This window comes from Impatiens glandulifera, chromosome 7, assembly GCF_907164915.1.
Source record: "Impatiens glandulifera chromosome 7, dImpGla2.1, whole genome shotgun sequence".
NCBI lineage: Eukaryota > Viridiplantae > Streptophyta > Magnoliopsida > Ericales > Balsaminaceae > Impatiens > Impatiens glandulifera.
The window spans coordinates 10,751,545-10,778,642 of record NC_061868.1 but is presented as its reverse complement, the minus strand read 5'-3'; the positions used below and the strand labels follow the sequence as shown (position 1 = coordinate 10,778,642).

The window sequence follows — 27,098 nt, the reverse complement described above, 5'->3', positions numbered from 1 at the left end:
TAAATTAATCTAAGTATTTTATACCAAAATCTTGATATATTATCATTTTTCGGTATGATTATAGGTTGTATATGGTATTTTTTTTTTATACCAAAATTTTCGTACAATATATTATATAGATAAAAATTTATTGTTTAACTAACATATTCCACAGTACTCTCGTATAAAATTATTTGATTGGATAGATATGAGAATTCATCCATTTTTTAGATATTTTGATTAGATTTTTCTTGGTCGGTTATGGAAGTGCAGAACTCAAAAAAAAGCTTAACGGTCTTCTTCAACCTTTTCCTTCTCTTCAAAGCTTAGTGTGCTCGATTACATCTCTTCAAAATTCAAATAGTTCTTCCCTCCACTTTTATCAATGAAAAAATGATCCATGCCCATAAACAAACAATCAATTTAACTTTCAACTCAAACTCAAAATCTCTCTCCACAAGAACCGCATTCAGTCTATCGTACCTCTCCGCAAATGAAAGATCGAGATCTCATCCTTCCCTGTTACGCAGCAAACGGTGGTAGGTTACGCAAACCCATTTCATCACTAGGTTGTTCCAATTCAGAAGAATTAGGGTTTAATCATTCTCCCCTCCATTTCTTGTCTTTAGATAATGGTTTCAATGTGCCTGAAACCCTAATTGTTTCTAATTCTCATGATTCTTGGCGACTAGAAGGTGAAAAAGATGAAGATTCTTTTGAGCTTCTTCCAAGACAGATAACAAAGATTGAAAATGGATTGTCAATGGAAGCAACTATAGATGATAATGCTTATAAGGAACTTGAAGAACTGAGGAAAGCTGTGGTTGAGCTCAAAAGAGAGAATGTCATTAAGGATAGACAATGTAAGGAAGCGGTTAAGTCTTTACTGGATGTGCAAAACGAGCTCTTGCGCAAGTCTATGCACGTCGGTTCGCTTGGTAAGTGTGAATTCCCTTTTAGTTTAGTTTAGTTTAGTTTAGTTGACTAGTGGATGAAACTGACAAAATGTGAGAAGAAGATGAAGGATTAAACTGGTTATTCTAGAAAATGATTCATCTGTGATGCTTCTTCAAGATTTTTAGTTATTCTTTATTCTCTACAGAACCTGGTTTTACTTTCTCATATTCATTCAACAGCTTTCGCTATTGAGGGACAAGTGAAAGAAAAGAGTTTGTGGTTCTTATCCTTGAGAGATTTGCAAAGAAAAGTGAAGGTAAGAACTTCAAACATGATTTTGCGACTTTCATTTCTTAGCAAATTCTCAATGTTTATTCGAACAGATACTAAAAATTGAGCAAATCAGCCTCTCGGAAGAGGCTTTGCAATATAAGAAGTGCTTGGAAGAAGATATGAACAATATGGGTTCCATCATTCAAGCCAAAGGTAAATAAAAACACTAACCTTTGAACTTCAAATCGAAATATAATTTTTTAATGTCATTTTTACCTTGATACTTTTGATTGATAGTGAATGAGCAAGTACAATCACAAGAAAATCTGAAACTCAAATTCATGAAAACTGACAAAGAGCGGAAAGAACTTTACAACAAAATATTAGAGTTGAAAGGTATGCGTCTGGTATATATACATTCATTGATTTTCTTTTTCTGACCAAGAAGAGGACATTTTCATTGTTGTTTCCTTTTTGCAGGAAATATAAGGGTGTTTTGCAGGTGTAGGCCATTGAACAACGATGAAACTTCTTCCGGGGCTTCAACGACAGTAGACTTTCGAGCTTCAAAAGACGGGGAGCTAACAGTGAAATCAAATGGTCTACCCAAAAAAACATTCAAATTTGATCGTGTATTCGGCCCTGAAGCAAATCAAGGTATTAATTTAGTTTGGGTCCCCATAGGATGAATCCTCATACAACTGATAAACTATTTGTCATTTTTTATAGGTGATGTATTTGCAGACACAGCTCCTTTTGCAACCTCAGTCCTTGACGGGTACAATGTCTGCATATTTGCATATGGGCAAACAGGAACTGGAAAAACATTTACCATGGAGGGTACAGACAAAGCACGAGGAGTCAACTTCAGGACTCTCGATCAGCTGTTTCATATCATCGAGGAGAGGAAAGATCGGTTTCGATACGAAATTAATGTAAGCGTCTTAGAGGTATACAACGAACAGATATACGATTTGCTGGGAGTAACATCAAAGAGGTATTTGTTAAACTGAATTAAATGTTGAAGTTCAAATACTAATTTTTTTAAGTGTCAACTTAGTTAAGTAAGTGTATGAACAATAAATGTTAAATATTTGAACTATTTTAAGTACTTGATATGTAAGTGTTACGATTTAGAATCTAAACCAGAGAGAATAAGAAAGTAACTCAAGAATGGGAGATGAGAGGGTTGAGAATTTACACACACAAATTGTAACTCTTTATTATTTTCATGCATAATATCCTATACGACACTAATCATCTATTAATCAATAATACCAAATTACCTTTAGTTGACTTGTGTGTTTAATCTATCTTCTAACTAATACTTAAGGGACTACATTGCATATTCTTTCTTGAAAAATTATTTCTTTCCATTATACGTAACCCTAAGACATGTTGATTAAGTTGATTTGATAAAATGGGGAATTAATGTTAGGAAAGTAATTCAAGACTATTTTACTTTTATAGCATCGTAGTTTGATTCAAATTACCTAGTTTAGTAATTCATAGTTACTGAATTAAGTTAAATTTTAAGCTTAATTTGAGTTGAATCTAAAAGACTAAGTGATTTTAAATAACCGTTATTAAATGAATTTAAGTTAAATAAGCACTTCAAGTGATAAGTCGTGTTATCAAATACTCTAGTGTTTTTGGTGTTTTGCTAGGAGCAGGCTTGAAATAAGGCAAGTTGGAGATGGGATGCATAATGTTCCAGGACTTGTGGAAGCTCGAGTTAAGAATATAAACGAGGTTTGGGACGTTCTACAGACTGGTAGCAATGCAAGGGCAGTTGGATCTACGTATGCAAATGAGAGAAGCAGCCGATCTCATTGGTTTGTCCTTCTGAATTCAAATTATTTTTTTAAGACATGATTCTAGAAATCCTAAGAAATGGATGGATGGATGGTTACAGTATACACTGCGTGATGGTGAAAGGGGAGAACCTGTTAAACGAAAAAAGCAGCACGAAAAGCAAGCTGTGGCTTGTCGACTTGGCAGGAAGCGAGCGAATAGCCAAGACAAACGTGCAAAGTGAAAGGCTTAAGGAAACGCAGAATATAAATAGATCTCTTTCTGCACTTGGAGATGTTATATCTGCTCTTGCAACTAAAAGCTCCCATATACCTTTCAGGTTTGGAAACTAGTATTTCACTATTTTGTTAAATCTCTGTCATAATCACGGTCTTAATTGGAAAATTGTCAAAAGTTAACTGAGAGTGATATTTTCGTTTGTTATTAGATTCTTTTTGGATCATGATCCAGACTATAGTGAACTTTTTCGAAAATGATATCATAATCACCATCACTTTCGCTACCACTTTTGAAAATTTGACAAAGTAAAAGTGGAAGTGATTTTGATTGTATTTGGTATGAAAAGTGTGATTCTAACTTCTTTTAGTATAAATTGTGTGAAAAGTTGTAAATAAATTTGAATGATTTTGCTACAAAAATATACTTTTTGCCAGCCTTTTTGTCATTTTTATCCCATACCAAACATGCTGGTGTGTTTTTTTGTTACTTCACTTGGTATACAAATCATTTTCTACTTATTCAAATTAGAGGTTAATTTTAATTTTAATTTTTTAAAAATGTAACTTTTTATTGAAAAGATTGCAAGATGGGTTCAAACGTTACAATGAGGGACGGAAAAAACAAAGCAGAAAATAAAAAACAATGTAAGAATTTTAAATGCCAATAAGATTGAAAAATTCTCATCCCGTATAAACCCTCTTTTCGGAAGTGTATTTTTTTTGTTTTATATGGTTTAGATATCTCTTCCTTGATGTGATGATCACATGTTTACTTTTTTGGCATAAGATTTGTGAATTTTTTAACTGTAGATTTATTACAAGATAAAATTTGATATCGAAACAGCCCGTTTGGTAGTCTGATTTGTTTTTTTCAGGAATTCCAAGCTTTCCCACTTGCTCCAAGACTCTTTAGGTAAAACAAACAAAGCATTATAAGAAGATTGAATGGAAAAGAGAATGATTTGGTTCTTTGTTTATAGGTGGAGATTCAAAGACATTGATGTTTGTCCAAATAAGCCCAAACGAGAATGACTTAAGTGAGACGCTTTGCTCTCTCAACTTCGCGAATAGGGTGAGGGGAGTAGAGTTGGGTTCTGCAAAGAAACAACTTGACATCTCAGAGCTCTTCAAATTCAAACATATGGTATATTACATTTAATAACAGACACATATGAAAAGTCTTTCTTTTGTTCAATTGTATGAGCTTAAATGAGCAATGTTTCAGGCAGAAAAGAGTAAACTAGACATAAAGACAAAAGAATTTCAAATCAAGAAGCTGGAGGATACAATTCACGGTTTTGATGCAAAACTGAAGGAAAAAGATTTGAAAAACAAGAGTTTGCAGGAAAAGGTTGTGACAATAAAAATAAAAAACATGTATTTTTTCGATATTCGTCAAATGTGTGTTTTAACATTCGTATTGCAGGTAAAGGAACTAGAATCGCAATTTCTGATAGAGAGAAGACTAGCAAGACAACACGTCGAATCAAAAATTGCAGAGCAGCAGCAACAACAACAAAAGCGACATCAAGAGGAATCGAATCATTTGATTGAAATTCAGCCATTAAGTGAGAGTAACAGATTACAAGATTACGATTTGGGAATCGGGGGAAATTCTTTGCTTCCTCCACCTATAAAGGGTAACGAGAATGATGAAGAGACAGAAAACAATGAAGTTAAACAAAGGGGGCATAAGAAGAAGAGATCGTCTCCTATGGCTCTGCAGCACCAACCGGTGATGATGAGAAAGGGAGGAGGGGGCATAAACGTTAGGATGGAGAAAGTGAGAGTCTCCATTGGAAATCGGGGAAGATTATTGGCTCAGAGAGTTTCGCATATTAACAACAACAATGCTGCTAAAAGAGATATTCTTCATCTGAAGCAAAACCAGAGAGGATGGAATATATGATCATCATCATCATCATTCAGCTCTCAAATAAATAGGCAAGTGAATTTCTTCTTTTCATTAGAAATTGAAAACATTGTGTACAGAAACTAAAAAGGAAATTAATTATTTATAGGATTATGATAGTGAGAATCATCATCCATCCATTCATCCTCCTACTTGGATCTTTGATCATATATGTAGATATTTGTTGAATGACTGAAAATGTTTCAAAGATTCCGTTTTCTTGAGTTCAGGTTCGATTCCCGCTAAAAATGGACAATCGCTTTCCTACTGAACACTTTTCATATTTCCTTATAAATTTGATACGTAAGTGGATTTGATTCCACATGTTATTATAAAACATTTGAATTTTTTTTGCAAACTTGTCCAACAGAAGATGATTCAGATGTTATCTTTCCCACTATCTTTTCAGATGTCGGTCCCATATCATGGATAACCTTGACCTATTTCAATAATCGATTCAGCAGGTTTATTAAAACAATGGCTTAATAAGACAAATCGAGATTGATTATTCAAAACATATCATCAATAGAGACAGACAAAGAACGCTTATGGTTTAATCTGATAACTGTTTCTGTTCATTATCATCGACAGAGAAGAGGATCTTTAAAACTGTACCAAGGCCAAGAACTTGAAGTTTTCCCCATAACAGACACTTCTCCCATCCAACACAATCCATCAGAGCAATGCATCAATGTGTAAAAGAATCTTGATGATGAAGATCATAGATACTGTGGGCAAAACACAGAAGAATCAAAACATGAATACCTTATGTTTCTAAATTGGTTTTGAAACTGTTGCTTCAATTCAGGATGGCTTTGATCGAATGGAAGTGGACAAGAAGGTTGTAGTTTAGGATTATAGAGAAGCTGATGTATCAATGATTGTGCTTTCAGATCATCTTCATGGTCATTATTACCAGTTTCATACTCAGCCTGCTCCAAATAGTCTTTTGCTCTCGATGTTATTCATTATGTTGGGTATCTAAACGTACCATTGTTACAGATTGTAGAACAAAGAGGTAAGTAAAATACAAATTTCTGACACGATCTGGGCATACATCAATTGAAGATTGTTCCCCACTGAAAGTAATTTGAAATTCGGTTGGATTTCTAGTTAACGTTTCTACAAATGGGAGAACAAACATAGAAGAAATAGAGGAAAATAACCAGGTTATTAGTCTACTAAAGTAGATAATCAGCTGTGGATCGAAATTGACGAATGAAGACCAGATATGAGCTAGTACAATAAGTTCATTTCGCTTACTCGAAAAAAGAATAGAGAATCAAACAAGGCCTTACATTTGGGACAATTTTCTGAATACCCATATCCTTGTTGCAGACTAGCCAACATAGCCAGCATAACGTTCAGGATTCAATAATTGTCAAACCCAGAGTCGCACCATAGCTTAACCTTAAAGTATCGAAAGAATGGGGGGTTTGGACAAGATCTTGCAACAGAGGATGTAAGACATCGTCTGTTATAATGTCTGATGTTTCATAGTCACGACTCACAATGACAATCTTCCACTATGCCTGTGTATTGTCTGGAAAAGGCAATGGCAATAAACACTGCTAACATCGATACGACGATCCAACGCCAGTTCCCAGGGTTTTCAGCTTCCGCCATGACAGAATAATGCGGTTTTTTTTATTGAAATTTGCATGGAATGATTTGATTTTGTATATTATACCCAATCATCATCTAATTTGGAATATTATAACACACAGATTTCAGATTAGATCTTCTTCAAGCTTTTTTCTTGGCATGTCTATTCAACTCGATATCTAAGTGAAAATCTATGATGCTACTTTACATATTTCTGACACTTTATGTCATTTCTTTTATTTGTAATATCTGAAAATTGTTTTCTTTCTGATTTTGTGTCAGAATTTTATGAATACAATTTAAGTGTTTGAACAAAAAAATAGATGATTTTTCAAATTGTGAAAATTATTTGACTTTTGAAAGACTTACAAGGAAAGATATAAATCTAAGTTAACCAAATACATCCTAAAGTGACATGAGAAAATCACCAAACTCCATCTCAAAATGATCGGAAAAAATATATAATAAAGACGAAAATCGGCCAATTTTATCATCTACATCCTAACTAGCTCACTCGTCTTCTTCTCATACAACTCTTCTTGATCAACTCATGACACCGTTTTCCATCAAAATCCTGGAAAAGAAACAAGGAAAAGGGAAACAACAAATATTTTCAGATTATATGATTAGCCAACAATTCCCTATTTGGGAACACTTTCTATTTTTGGATCCACCAATAAAAAGTCACTATATTCTGTTTCCAAACATAATATCCGACAGAAAAAATGTATTTCCAATTCGAGCAATATTTGTAACATGAGAGTAAGGACCGCACCTTGTTGATCAGATAACAAATTAAATATCATCTGGGCGTTGAGGTTAATGGGTGGTGGGTTCTTATTTTCAAAACGGATTATGTCCTGTAAGCATATACAATTAAATCAGATATATATAAAAAAAATGACGATATTACAGTTAAGATTTGTTGGGAATGATGGAAACGAAAAGCAAATGTTATTGAAAAGAAACTGCATGTGTGATCTACCATCATTGTACATGAATTTATGATTCATATTCAAAGTTTCGACAGAGAACATCCAAAAATATGCAGTTGAAAATTTATTTGATTCCATCAGTTTTCCCAAAGTACTGCTTCTAGACCAACTTTAAGATATTATGAAAGACGATTTTGGAGAAAAAATAATTATTGCTTTCTATTAGGTTAACCAACTCTATAATAAGCTGATAGTGCATTATTTAGTCTTTTTCAGTTATTTGGCTAACGGTAAATAAGGTAGTTAAGGGCCGAGGGAAAAGAAATGTCGTTATTGAGAATTAACTTGAATCTTTTGATCTATCTCATCTCTTACCATTCATCCATCCTCAACATCTACAATTGTAGGATCATCTACTATAGTACTATTACCACTCCTATTCTTTCTCATCTCATACTCTAGTTCTTCTACGATCCCTTTCACGACAGAATCAATCGAGCTAGGTTTTGCTCGTTCTAATGAGTGTTGTATCACTTTCTTGTACATTGCATAACTAAGTCTTTACAATAAAGCCCTTCTAGTATTTAAGATTAGAAAGTAACCCTGTTTACTAATCTCCTATTTTTCTTACCCTAATATATTCTCACCTATCAGAAAGTTAGAAAAATAAATGCTAAATAATATCAACTACATAAAATAATCACATGTGTCCTTACCTCTGCCAGATGACTCTTTCTAGGCATTTTGCACAAACATGAATACTCCGCATTCCATCTTTAACATTCGTTTCAATTTTTAGAAACCAGCGAGCCTTCATCAAAACTACTTCACTTTGGTACAACCTGCAATGTTGTACCTTTAGCAATCCAGGCAGTTTTTTCTGGTTGATTATCAAAAGGACGGAGGGGTTGCAAACTTCCATCCTCCAGTTGTACACCATAAACAAATGGGAGCCTAAGGGAGAGAAAGCTATCTGGTGGTAGTATCACTTGACATCCAATGCTAAATTGTAACTTCTCTTCATGGTTAAGAACAGATGTGGGCAAAGATGAAGACTGCAAGCCATAAAAAAACATGAAAGACATAAATTTTTTAAATTTCATCTTAAATAACAAACATTAAAGTATAAGACTTCCTTTCTAAACACCCTTCAACAATTCGATACTCTCCCCCATCATCTAACATTTGAAAAGAAAGAAAATGAAAAAGAGCAAATATGTTTGGACAATAAATCTTTAACTACTCTAAGAAATTGCCCTTTTAACCTTGTTGTACTGAAATAAATTACTCCAAGGCTATGTTTGGATGTGTATAAATGGAGTTTGAACTAAAATTATAATTGTAATTTCATTTTTTCTAAGAATTGGAATTGAATTGCAGCAATCAAATTATTGTGTTTGGAGATGTTGATCATGATACGGAAAAATCTACATTGTTATATTTGCCAAAAATCGCACGATCTAAAAAATAATATGATGATCCTAGAGAAAAAGTCTCTACCTACACTATAATTTAGATCATAATAGAAAACAATTTATATACCAAATGAAATAACAAAAAATCACACTATAAAATATGGATCATAATATAAAAAAATAATTTAATCACAATCCTATTTTCTTTATATACCAAACAGAAAACAATATTAATAATAATTCACTTTCAATTTTAACTTGGGTTATTTTTTTCAATGGGATCGTGATTGTGACAAAATATAGTTTCCAAAAAGGCATACAAATTGTAATTCAGAAGTGGGAAGAATGGAATTGATACGTAAAAACCATAAACATTCAACTTCATTGGAATTATAATTTTAATTTCTTATTTTAAGTCATCAAACAATCAAAGGATTTGGAATTGGACCCCCAATTCCAATTCAAAATTCAATTCCACATCAACCAAAGATAGCCTAAATAATTCCTCCAGCAGACAACTTTCAGATCTCTAATAAGTGAATGATTTGGGTTTTAGCTGTAGCATAACAAAGATCTCGAAATTTGATTGATAGAGAAGATTTGATTATTTATTAAGAGTAATTTGCTCCAGATAAACAAAATTTCAACTAAAATTATTGTCTTAAAATAGTAAAACATATTTGATCCTGTAAAAAAATGTGTTTTAACTTTTAAGTATATATATCCTTAACCTATTCACGCATCATGCAAAAAAGAGAAGCAAATGAGAATAGTTAAGCCATCGATGAAGTCAAGTCAAGGATGAGAATCAACCTCAAATTCAATAATAGGGCATGTCGCCAAGACGATTGGAAATGGAGGTGTAACCTACAAAACAGAGCTTAAGATCATGTATCGGAAAATCTTAAACAGGATATAACTATGTTAAAATCTGCAAAATAGAGCATTGTATGGTCTCCTTTTGTCCAATAACCTTTTCCTTTTTTACCTAGGCCTTGTTTGATGAAGGATTATTTCTTATCCCATAATCAATCAATTCAAATCATCGATCAAAATATTAACTTTATTGTTTTTGTAACATTTAAAAATAATATTAAATACAAAGAATATTTTAGTCATTTAACCCCAAACAATCCACTTTTTCATCAAACAAGGTCAAAATTTTCTTTTCCTTTCCAAAAAACCTAAATCAATCAAGCTCCTATTGATAGACATCACATCAAACCATTTTCCACCACTTACTCTTCAAAACCACACCATGGATGGAACTTCATTAACCTCATTGAACAGTTACTAAAGCTCTTCAGGTATTGTGCAGTCCCAAAATGATTGCAGATTGTTTAAAAGAAGACAACCATGAAAAATTAAGCAAATAATTCATTATAGTCACTGTTACAAGCGGATTCACAGTAATGTTTAATAATTACAGTGTCTTGTTTGATGTGGGTTATTTGAGATTTTTCTAAAAACTCATAATCCAATCAGCAATATACTCATCATTCAAATATCAACCAAAATACCCTAAAGTTTATTTATTTATTTATTTTAAAAAGTATATATATTTATACTCCTAATGCCTTTTCCCCAATTAACCTCACATAACTTGATTTTCAATAACTAACATCACACAAGGTTATTTAGAAATAACCACTTGGTTATTCAAATAACCCTAGATCAAACAAAGCCAAAGAGACAAAAAAATGAAAAAGGTCAGAAATAACTGATTAAGATTTCATACCAGAAAGATCCTCCGAAGTTGTGATATCTTCCCTGCAAAATTCATTTTAGGTTGATCCTTCTTATTCGTAGAGATCCTGCAGTTTGGACAATTCATATATATTGGTAAATCTCTGTTCAGTAAGGAGTAAGCACTGTCACAATGGCACATAAGATCTTCCGTTATGACAACCAACTGATTCCTCTCCTTTTCATGTATAGCAAAATTGGTAGTAGGCATCTCTTCAACATTATCAGTATTTCTTCCCTTGCCAACTACATTTCTTCCGTTTGATCGTCTGTGGGCTTTAACGCCACCATTATTGCCCTGCTTTGAAGAAAACTGAGATTCCTCAGGTGAAGAATGAGTAGAACCAAGTTCACTTAGATGATCTTCATTCACAAAAAAACGATGCCCGCGAGGACATTCATACTCAAATCCCACATAAACTGAGAAATTCTTAATCGAAGAAGTCGTTTTGATCATTTCACTGTCATTCATCGTAAATGGAACAACATTGCTACCAATTTGCAGAAGTGGGTTACTACCATCTTCAAATCCCTTCACAATTCCGTGAACAGACTTCGTGGCCTCTTCGAGCTTTTGTGAACTCTGAGAACGAACAGCTTCATGAACCAATTCTATGGAAGAACCACCCTGCTGCTTAACTTCTCTATTAGAAACTACTGGAATTTGATTTCTGGATTGAAGTGGGGGAAACCCTGAGTTTGCAGCTCCTGGTCCAGCAACAACTTCAGAGAATGCTTTTCTCATTGTAAAACCAGGAAAACCTCCATTAAAAAGGATTTTTTTATCATCAGACTTTTTTTCTGGAAGAGAAGGAACATCATTCCTACTTCTAAAATCTTCTTTCACTTGCTGTTCTGTTTTGAATACTTCCTGAGAATTTTGCTCCACAGCAGTTGTTTTGACTTTCTCACTAAAGATAGTCCACTTTGAAAGGAACTTATGAGTGGCAGATAACCCACTCTGAAACAAACCTTGAGAAGGGTCATAATATCGAGCTCCACCAACTCGAATTAAGCTCCATGAAGATGACTTAATCGGACCACTGCTCCTCACATGAGGTAACCGAATGGAAGGTAAGGCTTTGTCACAATCAGCAAAATAACTATTAGCTGCTTCAAAATCAAAAGGATCAAATTGCAATTGACGTGATCTGCCACAAGCACAAGCTTGAAGAAAAAAAAATCCAGTGGAATGTGGTTTTCCTCCATCGCTCGTAATTACGCCCTCGGTTTGAACTTTGTGCCTCTGATGAATGCACGGTTTGCCAGTTAAGCTAATGGCATCGCATAGCTGTCTTCCAGATTTCCATATCAACGTGCACTCTTCCTCGAGTTTCTTCTTGTAAAGATTCACCGCTGGTCCTTTCACCATGGAGCAGAAAGTTCGCAACGCCTTTTCCATGTGGGATTCGTGTTGTTGAGTTGGATAGCAATCGGGTAGTTCGCTTAAATAAACTTCCTTAGCCATTGGAAGGACCCTTTTGCACCAAGATATCGAAAATTTAGTATTAATTCCTTTACTACTCTCCAAACAAGATAAAGAAACACCTTTTGGATAAAGAATGCTACCCAATATGTTCTGACTTGAAGTTAACCAAATTGCTATAGTTGGGAGTTCAGGAGTGTTGAAAGTCTTCCCTGAAGCAACTGAAGCTGCAGCAGCTGCAGCTGCAACAGCAACAGCTGAGCCACTGTTGGAGTTAGAAACCAAACCGCCCCTACCTCTCAATATATCGATTTGTCTTTGAATGAATTCCTTCACAGAGATATAATCCTCTTTTTTCTCCCTTTGATCAGAGACGCTTTCAAAAAGAAGCGAATCGGTGGTTGCCTTTCCATTCAAGACGTTTTCAACAAGATTCGTAGCGAAATCTAGTGATTCGCATATCATATTTGACGATCTATCGAGCAAAGCCACAGCCTTGGAGGCATCGAGTGAAAAGAGTGGCACACCATTTCTAGTTTCTGAACTCGAGAGAGTTCTACACTTTTTAATGGAGAAACGAATCTGTGCTTCCAAGGATGACTGTAGTTTCTTCCTAAATCCATTGTCGGATTTAGTTGTGGGGCGTGCTAGGACAACAACAGTTCCTGTAGATCGTAATGAAGAACTGTTCGAATTCGAATTCGAATTCGACGAATCTTGCGAGTCATCGATATTGGTGTCCAAAAGCTCGTCGAGATAAACAAAGAGTATAACTGGAGTGCACTGTCCAGGGAATAATGAAGTATATGATCCTAATCCTGACATGAGTGAAACTGCGGAAGAATTGCGATTGGCTGTTGCAGATGAAGATGATCTTGATGAGGATGAAGGTCTACTAGATGATGTAGTTGTTGGAGTCCGAGACCGAGAAAATGGTGCCATGGACTGTTTGGCAGCTTGAAGAACTCGGAATTTTTTCAATATTTGAGTGTCAAAGCGTGATCCTTCTTGTATGAATATGAGGACATGACAAACCTGCATCTCTAAATGCAAATTAGGTCACCTATGTTTCTGAAGGAGATTAAAAAACAAAGGAGAATAACTTACAGAGAACATGAAGAGCATTCCCTTAACATCACTGAAGTCTCTATCTTCAAAAGCCGAATCCGAACTAGACGAGGATTCAAAAATTTCAACCATTGCTGGACAACTAATGGAAGATAGCTGCAAATAAAGAATCCCTTCTTCTTCATCAAGGTAGTAACTGATTTTACGATATTTCAACCAATCTTTGAGCTCACCAAGTTCATCCGCCATTCCAATCGTGAAATTCTTGTCCAGTCTACCTGAACCAAATACATTGGAGTCAAGGATTCGATTGATTAACTGGGAAACGTCTCCTTGACGCCTCCCGATGAACCCTACGACGACGACACCGTTCTTCTTCGTAGACTTGTGTGGCGGTTGCGATGGAAGTAAGACGGTGGAGGTCGGAGGAGTAGTACGATGCAGAGGAATTGTGGTGGATGAAATTGGAGGATTGGGTGCTGAATTTTGAGGGCGGATGAGAACCCGCATGGATGTGGGATTAGCCATCTCCATAGGAATAGGAAAGGGAAGCTGATTTGAACGAAGAATCAGATATGCTTCTCCAGATTCCCGCTTGTCTGCGAGAACTAGAACGGCGGTTATCACCGGAGAATCTCCAAGTTCTCCATAGTCGTCGTCGTCTATGAACAGTAGCACAACTTAGAACAAAAAAACCAAAGAAACTCTTTTTTTTCAAATAAACCCTCTTAACTTTACTTTTTCATCAAATCTCAATTTCAAACCCAATCCTATAATTTTACATTCAATTTAAGGTTAGTTTGATTCTTCGCTCATATTTAACTTATTCAAATGACTCCAGTATATATATTTTCTTTATAAGCATTCACTTTAAATACTATAACTTATAATCAATTAAATCAGGTAGAAATCCACATTCTTACTCCATATTTAAACTCATTTTAATAAAATAAGTAATATAAATAAATCATAACAAATTAAAACTAAATTTTATCTATTTTAATTAAAAAAAATGAAAATGGAACAAATTAAAAGTATTTCTCCAAGCGACACCTATATTGTCATTTTCTCAAAACGTAAAAAAGAATAATATCGCGTGAAACAGGCTCAAGTGCAATAAGCACCTAAACCAACACACCAAATGACTCCAGACGAATTAGGCAAACGCGCCTAAGCACTCAGACCCAAAGAGATCCTAGGATCAAAGATGGCCAAGCACCCTAGAATGGAGGCAGAGTAGGAAAATAAAAAACAGACAGAGCAGAATTTTGAATTTTCTCAGATATGTAGGGTCAGATATGTAGGGTGAGTGTTCTCTGTTGTCTTTGGGATTGGCTCAAGCACGATCAAGAGCTCGTTTGTAAGCCGGTAAGTGTTCATACTACTTTGGTTTAGTTGTTTATCATTCGTAATGTATTTTAGTTCCAAATATGATATGACGAATGTGGATGGCTTCGTCATGTATTTAAGTAGGATGTACGACAAATGTGGATTGATATGAATGTGTGAGATGGTTTAGAAACCTAAAATCCAATTTCAAAATTTAGAAACTATGTGTCTCTGTCTTTTTTTTTTTGCCTTATTCTAAACTTAGGATCGGGATCGACGATGGAGACTAGGATCTCGCAAAGTTGAACGTTTACACACACTTCGTTTGATAATGTCACGCCCCGAACCAAGGCATGAGGCGTGCAGACACCGCATGTCATTAGCCAAATATAACATGTTAGGCTAAACAAAAGAACTTCTTTTAACCATTCTTACTAATAAAAGAAACACAGAACTTATCCAAATCCGTCCTCCATTACACACTATTTTGGTCAATTCATTTCTAGTTCAAAACAGATGACGACTCCCATTCTTACCAAAAACCTTCCTTACATATTACATACTTTCTATACATCCTTACTAATACAAAAAGAGAGTAACTCTTTACCGACTAGTCTATACTACTATAGTCTTCCGTCTCTTAATCCCTTTGACTAGTCGTGGTTCTTATCTGTAAAGAATCCATTTAAAAGGGATGAGATAAACACGCTCAGTAAGAAAATCAAACCCTTCTACAGCTGGATTAAGAAGCCAAATATAGGTTAACCAAATATTAAGTAATTAAGATACTCATTAGACATAAAATAATATACTTTAGTAATAACTCTGTTACTCTAGGATCAAGATAAAGCCTATATTATCATAATAATTTAATAAGCCATCTATCAAGACTTTTAAGTCTTGCATAGACGCATTAGCCATCAACCAAGACATAAGCGTCTTGCGTTGACGTGCTATCAATCAAGACATAGGTCTTGCACTGATGCATGGGCCATCAACCAAGACATAAGTGTCTTACGTTGACGCATATAACCGGTGTAAGCGGCACTCGAGGCACAAATAGTTCATTATTAGACAAACAATACAAAATCAAGTCCAGAGTAATAAAAATAGTCCAATCGACATAATTATGTAAAACTTCATTTTCAAGTCCAAATCTATCGTAATCCATTTCATTGTTGAAATAATACACTCAATCTGTTTAGAAACCCATTTCTCATAAACCATTCTTTTATCCTATTATAAACCTATCCTTTTATCAAAACAATTTCAGAATCATCTGTCCTAAACTATCATTTTATCAAATTCATCATCAAAACACACATGCATTCTTGATCCATACATTTAGAAACCCATTTAACAATAAATCTGTAACTCTAAAATTTGTTTGATGAAAACCAACATCTTATACCCAAAATAGTTATACATATATATATTTTAAAAACTAAAACTGTAGAAGAATAAATTTCCTTACTTAATTTCCCATAAGCTCTTAGTTCTCTTTATTCACTTCAACCAAACTCAAATCTTCAAACCCTGATTCTCTCTCTTTGTAGCTAAAGAGTAAAAATACAAATGATCTTCAAGTTTATGCATTGAAAGGTTATTAGATAATGACATTTGTCATTTACCTAATATCTTAACCCATCTGCCCATTATCTCTCTCTCATAGAATAGTCGAAGTGTCATTTATGCCTTGTTTCACTTATTTCCTTTAAAGCAAAACAGGTGTCACCTACATGTTAAGCCACTATCATTAAAATATGAAGTCTTTTATTTTTTTAAATTTGGATATTACAATTTTACCTCCTTAAAAAAAGTTTGGTCCTTCAAACTTAACTTCCAAATAAGTGTGGGTACTTGTCTTTCATGTCCTCTTCAAGCTCCCATGTAGCTTCTCTTTCTGTGTGATTACTCCACTGGACTTTGACATATTTAATAACGCGTCCACGAAGAACTTGTTCTTTTATATCCCCAATTCGAATTAGATGTTTCTCGTATGTTAAGTTTCCCCCAAGTTCTAGCGGAGTGTATTCAATCATATGATCAGTATTATGAACATATCTTCTCAACATGGACACATGAAAAACATTGTGTACTTCTGCCAAAGATGGGGGTAGTGCAATCTCATAAGCAACGTCTCCCACTTTCCTTAATATCTCAAACGGTCCTACAAATCGAGGACTCAACTTTCCCCTTTTGCCAAATCGCATAACACCCTTCATCGGAGACATTTTCAAGAACACATGCTCTCCGATATTGAAATTCAAGTCTCTTCTACGATTATCGACATAACTCTTGTTAGAATCTAAACCACAATAAACGAGAATAAAAGCGATAAAGAAGAACGAACACCAAGATTACATTGAAAACCCTTTACGGGTGAAAAACCACGGGCAGAAGAGAAGTTTCACTATATCGAAGATTGTACAATTTTGGTGAACAACGTAATAAACTAAATGAGAGAAAAGACGGCCGCATTCTCTATATATTGTCTAACCCTAGAATATGATGTGAATTAAAAGGGGTCAGACCCATTAAGACTACAGGTCCATACAGTGCGGGCAAATCCCGCTGACCCAACAAGAATTCGGGCCACAAACTCTAACAATCTCCACCTTGAAACGAATTCCAATCTTTGGTAGTATAACCACAAAATTAAACCTCTTCCACCAAAAGCCCCTAAGGGCATAACTCAGCAATGAAGACCAACCAAGTTCAAGCAATGCTCAAACTTGGTAATAGGAAGTGACTTGGTCATCATATCTGCAGGGTTATTGTGTGTACTCACCTTGCTCACAATAATATCACCACGAGCAATCACATCACGCACAAAATGATATCGTACATCAATGTGCTTAGTCCTCTCGTGAAACACTTGATCCTTTGTTAGAAAAATAGCACTCTGGCTATCACAAAAGATTGTAGAAATCTGCAAATCATCACTAAGTTCTCCAAACAAGTCTTTCATCCAAATTGCTTCTTTGCAAGCTTCTGTAATCGCCATGTACTCTGCCTCTGTACTATACAAAGCAACTGTAGCCTGCAACATAGCCTTCCAACTAATAGCGCAACCACCAATACAAAAAATATAACCAGACAATGATCTTCTCTTATCAAGATCTCCAGCGTAATCTGAATCAACGTAACCGACAACTCCATCTCTACTTTTCCCAAACTGTAAACAAACATCAGTAGAACCACATAAGTATTTGAGAATCCACTGAACTACTTTCCAATGTTCCTTACTAGGGTTTTCCATATATCTACTAACAACACTAATTGCATATGTTAAGTCAGGTCGTGAACAAACCATAGCATACATAAGGGAGCCAACGGCACTAGAGTATGGCACTCGCGACATATAATCATCATCACTATCTGACTATGGTGACAAAGAAGATGAAAGTCTAAAATGAACAGCTAGTGGAGTACTTACCAGCTTGGCACTTTGCATGTTAAACCTACTAAGGACTTTCTCGATCTACCTCTTTTGACTTATGTACAATTTACCAGTCGGTCGATCTCTAAGAATCTCCATTCCAAGCATCTTCTTTGCTGCACCTAAATCTTTCATCTCAAACTCGCTACTCAACTATGCTTTCACCTTTCTGACCTCTCTCTGATCTTTAGCGGCAATTAGCATATCGTCAACATACAACAACAGGTAAACGAACGACCCATCATCACATACTTTAAAGTAGACACAACTATCGTAATTTCTCCTCCTGAAATCATGAGTGGTCATAAATGTATCAAATCTCTTGTACCATTGCCTCGGTGACTGTTTCAAACCATAAAAAGACTTTTTCAGCTAACATACATAGTCCTCCTTTCCTAAGGCTACGAATCCCTCTGGTTGCTGCATGTAGATGTCTTCCTCAAGTTCTCCGTGTAAGAATGCAGTTTTTACATCTAACTATTCAAGCTCAAGATCGTGGTATGCCACAATACCTAGTGAAGCCCGAATAGAACTATGTTTCACAACTGGAGAAAATACATCAGTAAAATCAACACCTGGAGTTTGACTATATCCTTTTGCAACAAGCCTGGCTTTATACCTGGATTCTTCAACTCCTAGTGTACCTTCCTTTCTCTTATACACTCATTTGCAGCGAACAACCTTCTTGCTCTTTGGTAACTTCACTAGATCCCATGTAGCGTTCTTGTGAAGCGATTCTATCTCTTCCTGCATAGCGATCATCCACATACTAGAGTTTTCGCAGGTAATCGCCTCTCAATACGTCGCAGGTTCTTCTTCTGAATCAATCTCTCCAGCCACATTTAATGCATACGCAACTAAATCAGCCTCTACATATCTCTGAGGGCGTCTAATTTCTCTACGAGGCCTATTTTTAGCAATTGAATGCTGTGGAGGTGCTTCTGATGAGCTAGCACCATCCATAGAAACTGGAATAGGCCCTGGAGTTTTCTCTAGTGTAGGTTTCAACCCAATCTCAAGCTCCACCTAAATACTTGACTTTTGTTGATTTCCCTCGGAGGGAGTTGAAGACGGAGACCCCTGAAGCATGCTAATCTCATCAAAAACAACATCTCTACTAATGACGACTTTACTAGTCTCAGGACACCACAACTTGTATCCCTTCACACCTTGCTTGAACCCTATGAACACACACTTCACCGAACGAGGCTCTAACTTCCCATTATCCACATGAGCATATGCAGGACATCCGAAAATGTTTAAATCAGAATAACTAGCAGGAGAACCAGTCCATACCTCTTGTGGAGTTTTCTTATCAATAGCAGTCGAAGGAGAGCGATTAACGAGATGACATGCATACGCAGCGGTCTCAGCCCAAAACGACATCGGTAGCCCATCATTAAGGCGCATACAACGCACCTTCTCCAACAAAGTCATATTCATCCTCTTTGCAACTCCATTCTGTTGAGGATTATGTCGAACTGTATGATGCCTCACAATACCTTCAGTTCTACATAAAGTATTAAACTCATTAGAACAAAACTCCAAACCGTTATCAGTTCGGAGATGCTTCACTTGCCTCCATGTCTGCTTCTCAATCATTAACTTCCACTCTTTAAAGGTAGAAAACACGTCACTCTTTTGTTTCAAAAAGAATGCCCAAACCTTCCTGGAGAAATCATCTATAATAGTCAACATATAGAACGCACCACCTTTAGATGGTACTCTAGAAGGCCCCCACAAATCAGAATGAATGTAGTCTAGTGTCCCCTTCGTATTATGAATACTAGCCGAGAACTTAACTCTTTTCTGCTTACCAAAAACGCAGTGTTCACAACACTCCAACTTCGTAATACCCTGCACATCAAGAAGCCCTCTCTTGTTCAATTCGACCATGCCATTCTCACTCATGTGACTTAGACGCATGTGCCATAATCTTGTAGCATCGGAATCAGACATAGACAAACTAGCAACAGCAACATCACCTGTAATCGTAGAGCCTTGCAGAACATATAAATTGGCAGGTTTCCTGAGTCCCTTCATCACAACAAGAGACCCCTTGCTGACCTTCACAACTCCACCTTCACCGGTGTATTTGTACCCTTTAGAATCAAGAATACTCAATGAGATCAGATTTCTCTTCATGTCAGGAACGTGTCTTACATCACCAAGTGTTCGAATAGTGCCATCAAACATCTTAACTCTAACTGTACCAATACCAGCAATTCTGCAAGATGCATTATTACCCATCACAACGGTACCTCTAGAGACCACTTCATATGTAGAGAACCAGTCCCGATTAGGACACATATGAAACGTGCATCCAGAATCAAGAATCTATTCGTCGCTCTGTTTCGAATCAATATCAGACGTAACGAGGAGTTCTTAATCATTGTACTTGTCAGCAACATCAGCTTCGCCATATTTCTCTAGTTGATTGTTCTTATGATCCTCACCAACCCTCTTATTCTTATTCTGTAACTTATAACACTCAACAACAATATGGCATTTCTTCTTGCAGTACCTACACGTCTTATCCTTGTTCTTGGATTTTGACCTACCACGGTTATTGCTGCTAGAATATCTCTCATGTTGTCTACCTCGTGCAACAAGGCCTTCAGCCATGTTATCTGAACCAATGAGTTTATGCATCTTCTCTTTCGAGAAGAGTGCATCATAAACCTCATCTAGAGTCAAAGTCTCACGACTATAGAGAATGATATCTCTAAAATTAGCATACGAAAGAGGTAATGAACACAATAATATCAGCCCTAAATCTTCTTCATCGTACTTAACCTCCATAGATTTCAAATCAGAGACTATTTCTTTAAAAACAATTAAGTGATTTTCTAAAGACGTACCGTCAGACATACGCTGGGAATACAAGTGTTGCTTCAAGTGTAGCTTGTTAGTCAGCGTTTTCGTCATACATAATTGCTCCAATCTTAGCCAGAGTGCAGCAACTGTTTTTTCCTTCAAACAGTCTTGAAGAATCTGATTCGACAGATGTAGATAAATCTGCGATAGAGCCTTACGATCAGCTCGTTGCTTTTCTTCATCATTCTACGAAGACGACATCTTGTCAGCGCCATATAGCGCATCTTCCAAATCCATCAGTGTCAAAATAGCTCGCATCTTCACTTGCCATAACGAAAATCTGGTGTTACGATCCAACAGCGGAATATCGTATTTCATAGTGGTCATGATCAAAAATAAAACAAACAAATTTGGCTCTGATACCAATTTGTTAGAATCTAAACCACATTAAACGAGAATAAAAGCGATAAAGAAGAACGAACACCAAGATTACGTGGAAAACCCTTTACGGGTGAAAAACCACGGGTAGAAGAGAAGTTTCACTATATCGAAGATTGTACAATTTTGGTGAACAACGTAATAAACTGAATGAGAGAAAAGACGACCGCATTCTCTATATATTGTCTAACCCTAGAATATGATGTGAATTAAAAGGGGTCAGACCCATTAAGACTACAGGTCCATACAGTGCGGGCAAAGCCCGCTGACCCAATAAGAATTCGGGCCACAAACTCTAACAACTTTTTTGTCTATTTTGTGCAACAATCAATCTTTCTCTAATCACACGGATTTTATCAATTGTCTCTTGCACTATCTCGGGTCCCATTAGCCTTTGTTCACCTATCTCATCCCAACACAATGGTGATCGACATTTACGACCGTACAAGGCTTCATAAGGGGCCATTTGTATACTCGCCTGATAACTATTATTATAGACAAATTCCACAAGAGGTAAATGGTCATCCCAAGATCCACCATGGTCGATAATACAAGCACGGAGCATGTCTTCCATTATTTGATTTACCCTTTTAGTTTGCCCATCAGTTTGAGGATGAAATGTTGTGCTGAAGTTCAATTTAGTTCCCAAACATTGATGTAGACTTTTCCAGAAATGAGAGACGAAACGACTATCTCTATCAGAAACAATAGATGCTGGTACGCCGTGCAACCGTACTATCTCCCTGATATACAATCGTGCTAGATTATTCAAAGAAAATCCAATTGGAATAGCCAAGAAGTGAGCCGATTTAGTTAACCTGTCAACAATTACCCATATAACTGAGTTATTCTTCTTTGTCCTTTGTAATCATGACACAAAATCCATAAATATATCCTCCCACTTCCACTGTGGAATAGGCAAAGGCTGCAGCAAACCTGCGGGTCTTTGGTGCTCAGCTTTTATTTGCTGACATGTTAAACATTCTGAAACATACTTAGTTATTCCTCTCTTCATATTGTTCCACAAATAATGTTTCTTTAAGTCTCGATACATCTTTGTACCACCAGGATGAACTGTGTATCTGGAGAAATGAGCTTCTTCTAGCACCTCTTTCTTTAGAGTTTCCTCATTAGGAACACATAATCGGTTCTGAAAGCGTAAGACCCCATCCTTATCTACTTTAAATCCCATTACCGACTTTGATTCCACATCTTTCTTAATTTTGATAATACGATGAACATTCAGTTGTGAACTCTTGATCTTTTCAATTAGGGTAGGACGAATCACAATATTTGAAATCAGACTTGACACCTTTCTTGATGGTTTCTACTCAAAGCATCAGTTACAACATTAGCTTTTCCAGGATAATAATTTATCGACAAATTATAATCTTGAATCAGTTCCATCCACCTTCTTTGACGCATATTCAATTCCCTTTGAGTGTAAATATACTTCAAGCTCTTATGATCCGTATAAATCTCCACTTTTGTACCATATAGAAAATGTCGCCAAATCTTCAATGCAAACACAATTTCTACCAACTCGAGATCATGCGTAAGATAATTTCTTTCATGTGGTTTGAGTTGTCGAGAGGCATAAGCGATAACATGATTACTTTGCATTAAAACACAACACAGTCCTGTATGAGAGGCATCACAATAAACATCAAATCCTTCATCCTCTGACGATGTAGTGAGTATTAGAGATGAAACCAATCGCCTTTTGAGTTCTTGAAAACTTTCTTCACAAGTTTCGGACCACTCAAATTTTATGCCTTTTCGAGTTAAGTTAGTCATGGGTAATGATAATGCAGAAAATCCTTCTACAAATCTCCTATAATAACCCGCAAGACCGAGAAAACTACGTATCTCGGTGACAGTAGATGGTCTAGGCCATGTCATTATTGATTTAACTTTCTTTTGATCAACTGATACACCATCTTTAGATAAAACATGACCTAAAAATGTAATGTTGTCTAGCCAAAATTCACATTTAGGTAATTTAGCATATAATTGATTTTCTCTCAATGTCTGTAATATTATTTTTAGATGATCCTCATGTTCCTCCTTGGTTTTTTGAATACACCAAAATGTCATCTATAAATATTATCACAAAGTTGTCGAGAAAAGATTTGAACACCCTGTTCATTAGATCCATAAATGCAGCAGGAGCATTAGTTAATCCAAACGGCATCACCACATATTCATAATGTCCATATCTGGTACGAAAGGTTGTTTTGGCAATATTGTATGACTTGATTCTCAATTGATGATAGCCTGATTGAAGATCAATCTTAGTAAACACCTTTGCTCCTTTCAGTTGATTGAATAAATCATCGATTCTTGGTAAAGGGTATTTATTTTTGATCGTCACCTTGTTAAGCCCTCTATAGTTAGTACAAAGTCACATTGTCCTGTCTTTCTTTTTCACAAAGAGTACTGGAGCTCCCCAAGGTGAAACACTTGGCTTGATATATCCTTTCTTTAACAATTCTTCTAATTGTTTGCGCAATTCTTTCAACTCAGCAGGTTCCATACGATATGGAGTCTTCGTTATCGCTGATGTTCCCAGCGCCACTTCTATCGCGAATTCTACTTCTCTTTCTGGAGGTAATCCCGGTAGTTCATCTGGAAATACATCCTGAAATTCCCTTGTTACTGGAATACTTTCAATAGGTTGTTCTATTTTCTGAGTACCCCATAGAACTACTATGTAACTTTGACATCCTTTTCTGAGCATAGTTTGATCCTTTGCAGTGCAAATCATTTGTAGAGGAGTGATGCTACTACAACCCCTAAAAGAAAATACAGGTCGTCTCGGAATTTGAAATGACACTTCCCACAAATGATACATGCACCAGTAAGCCATCGACAATCCTTTGTGTCGTGATTTCTATGACAATAAGTACATTGAACACCAGAGTTTCGCGACCTATGATCCCATGATTTCTGATTCACCATCGGACCTTTACCTCGGTCTCGGTTTCTTGATGAGAAAGATCCTTGAGAAGTAATGGGAAAACTTCGTTTCCTCGCTTGTTCGTCCTCAATCAGTTTAGTTGTATTTAGCTCCCTCTCAATCAATAATGATTTTTCAACCATTCCACTAAAAGTAGTGATCTGAAATGGAACCACTATCTGTCGGATACGAGGCTGTAAACCCATCTCGAATTTTCTTGTCTTGCCCACCTCATCTCCGATCCATCTTCCAACATCTTGCTCATGCGTCATCCTCTCCGCTTTCCACCAATCACGTGTATTGCCCTTCAGTTGGTACACAACGAAGAACACTTTTTCCTTGTCATTGCACTCCAGCACTTCAAACACCATCTCCATCTCCTTCAACCATTTCTCAGCTTCCAAAGGATCCATTTGTCCCTCGAAAGATGGTGGAGACAACTTTTTGAATTCCTTGAAATTTTTATGCAGTGCACTCTTTTCTTGTTGGCGATGTTGCTATTCTTCAATATTCTTTATCTCATTACTTGCATTATGCCTTTCAACATTTGAGTCAATCCTATTCCTTTTCCTTCGAGGAAGATTCGCAAGTACTTCATTATCGTTCATGCCTATAATAATTAAATCACTCATAAGTCTGATATCCTAAATGATTTGAATACTTAATTTCATATTTGCAGCAAAACTAACTCTTAATCTTTAACTTAAACCTTATGCTCTGATACCACAAAATATGTCACGCCCCGAATCAAGGCATGAGGCGTGCAGACACTGCATGTCATTAGCCAAATATAACATGTTAGGATAAACAAAAGAACTTCTTTTAACCATTCTTACTAATAAAAAAAACACAGAACTTATCCAAATCCGTCCTCCATTACAACTATTTTGGTCAATTCATTTCTAGTTCAAAACAGATGATGACTCCCATTCTTACCAAAAACCTTCCTTACATATTACATACTTTCTATACATCCTTACTAATACAAAAAAGGAGTAACTCTTTACAGGCTAGTTTATACTACTATAGTCTTCCGTCTCTTAATCCCTTTGACTAGTCGTGGTTCTTATCTGAAAAGAATCCATTTAAAAGGGATGAGATAAACACGCTCAGTAAGAAAATCAAACCCTTCTACAGTTGGATTAAGAAGCCAAATATAGGTTAACTAAATATTAAGTAATTAAGATACTCATTAGACAGAAAATAATATACTTTAGTAATAACTCTGGGATCAAGATAAAGCCTGTATTATCATAATAATTTAATAAGTCATCTATCAAGACTTTTAAGTCTTGCATAGATGCATTAGCCATCAACCAATACATAAGTGTCTTGCATTGACGTGCTATCAATCAAGACATAGGTCTTGCATTGACGCATGGGCCATCAACCAAGATATAAGTGTCTTGCGTTGACGTATATAACCGGTGTAAGCGGCACTCGAGCACAAATAGTTCATTATTAGACAAACAATACAAAATCAAGTCCAGAGTAATAAAAATAGTCCAATCGACATAATTATGTAAAACTTCATTTTCAAGTCCAAATTTATCGTAATCCATTTCATTGTCGAAATAATACACTCAATCTGTTTAGAAACTCATTTCTCATAAACCATTCTTTTATCAAAACCCATTTCAAAATCAACTATTATAAACATATCCTTTTATCAAAACAATTTCAGAATCATCTATCCTAAACTATCATTTTATTAAATTCATCATCAAAATACACATGCATTCTTGATCCATACATTTAGAAACCCATTTAAAAATAAATCTGTAACCCTAAAATCTGTTTGATGAAAACCAACATCTTATACCCAAAATACTTATACATATATATATTTTAAAAACTAAAACTGTAGAACAATAATTTTCCTTACTTAATTCCCCATAAGCTCTTAGTTCTCTTTATTCCCTTCAACCAAACTCAAATCTCCAAACCCTGATTCTCTCTCTTTGTAGCTAAAGAGTAAAAATACAAATGATCTTCAAGTTTAGGACTACATGCATTGAAAGGTTATTCGATAATGACATTTGTCATTTACCTAATATCTTAACCCATCTGCCCATTATCTCTCTTATAACATAGTCCAAGTGTCATTCATGCCTTGTTTCACTTATTTCCTTTAAAGCAAAACAGGTATCACCTACATGTTAAGCCACTATCATTAAAATATGAAGTCTTTTATTTTTTAAATTTGGATATTACAGATAATAACCCTGTTAGAGGTTGATTATCTAGTTTCTACTCTACGCAAGTCGTCATAAACTCTTGAACGAAATTCAAGTGCGAAAAAGTTTGTTTCGACTTGAAGCAACACTATAGGATTGGAATGATACGAGAAAGGAAAACACAATGCACGAAAGATGTTTATGGATGTTCAGAGTAAAAGCTCATACGTCACCCCTTTTTCTCGACCTCGAGAAGGATATTCACTAGAAGATTTTGTTAAATACAACACTTGTATAAACCCAGTCGAACAACCAGGACTTAGTTACTGCCTGTTTTCGAACTCCTATCACACACACTCTGTTAAACAGAAACAAATTTGTCAACTTACAACACTAACCAACTCACACATAATAGGTAGTATGTAATACAATTGTAACACTTTTGTAACTTGGAATCTTTGAGAACTTTTATAGCTTGAGAGAGCTTGTAAGCAGTTTGTTAAAGGATTGAAAAGGCTCTCGTAATATTGCTAATAAGATTCGTGATTCAAAAGTTTTCTGTATTTTATGTGGATTCGTGTTCGTATATTGAAGTAGATTGTTCTATGTGTTCTTAAGTAGGCATGTGTCAACGGATATATTTGTTG

General features: G+C 35.7%; 2 protein-coding genes and 1 pseudogene across 4 annotated transcripts; 1 reads left to right on the top strand and 2 right to left on the bottom strand.

Moving 5' to 3' along the window:
- Nucleotides 1-523: 523 nt before the first annotated feature.
- Nucleotides 524-5,321, top strand: LOC124945969 (kinesin-like protein KIN-14Q). Of its 2 annotated transcripts, none has more exons than XM_047486514.1 (12): nucleotides 524-917; nucleotides 1,116-1,192; nucleotides 1,260-1,362; nucleotides 1,447-1,545; nucleotides 1,630-1,806; nucleotides 1,879-2,146; nucleotides 2,823-2,984; nucleotides 3,065-3,283; nucleotides 4,058-4,095; nucleotides 4,163-4,326; nucleotides 4,408-4,533; nucleotides 4,609-5,321. In XM_047486514.1, exons 1-12 carry the CDS (start codon nucleotides 743-745, stop codon nucleotides 5,089-5,091), a joined length of 2,091 nt encoding a protein of 696 aa, XP_047342470.1. In that variant the 5' UTR covers nucleotides 524-742; the 3' UTR covers nucleotides 5,092-5,321. The 2 variants fall into 2 exon arrangements, with proteins under 2 accessions (XP_047342470.1, XP_047342469.1); XM_047486513.1 differs by having other exon boundaries at nucleotides 2,817-2,984.
- A 102-nt stretch (nucleotides 5,322-5,423) lies between these two features.
- On the bottom strand, nucleotides 5,424-6,720 carry LOC124946316 (annotated as a pseudogene).
- A 283-nt stretch (nucleotides 6,721-7,003) lies between these two features.
- Nucleotides 7,004-13,984, bottom strand: LOC124944772. 2 transcript variants are annotated; one of them, XM_047485113.1, is made up of 6 exons: nucleotides 13,329-13,984; nucleotides 10,788-13,256; nucleotides 9,863-9,916; nucleotides 8,351-8,689; nucleotides 7,475-7,559; nucleotides 7,004-7,273 (listed from the first exon to the last, which is right to left on the bottom strand). In XM_047485113.1, exons 1-4 carry the CDS (start codon nucleotides 13,821-13,823, stop codon nucleotides 8,462-8,464), a joined length of 3,246 nt encoding a protein of 1,081 aa, XP_047341069.1. In that variant the 5' UTR covers nucleotides 13,824-13,984; the 3' UTR covers nucleotides 7,004-7,273; nucleotides 7,475-7,559; nucleotides 8,351-8,461. The 2 variants fall into 2 exon arrangements, with proteins under 2 accessions (XP_047341069.1, XP_047341070.1); XM_047485114.1 differs by having other exon boundaries at nucleotides 10,788-13,264; nucleotides 13,329-13,469.
- Between the last annotated feature and the right edge of the window lie 13,114 nt (nucleotides 13,985-27,098).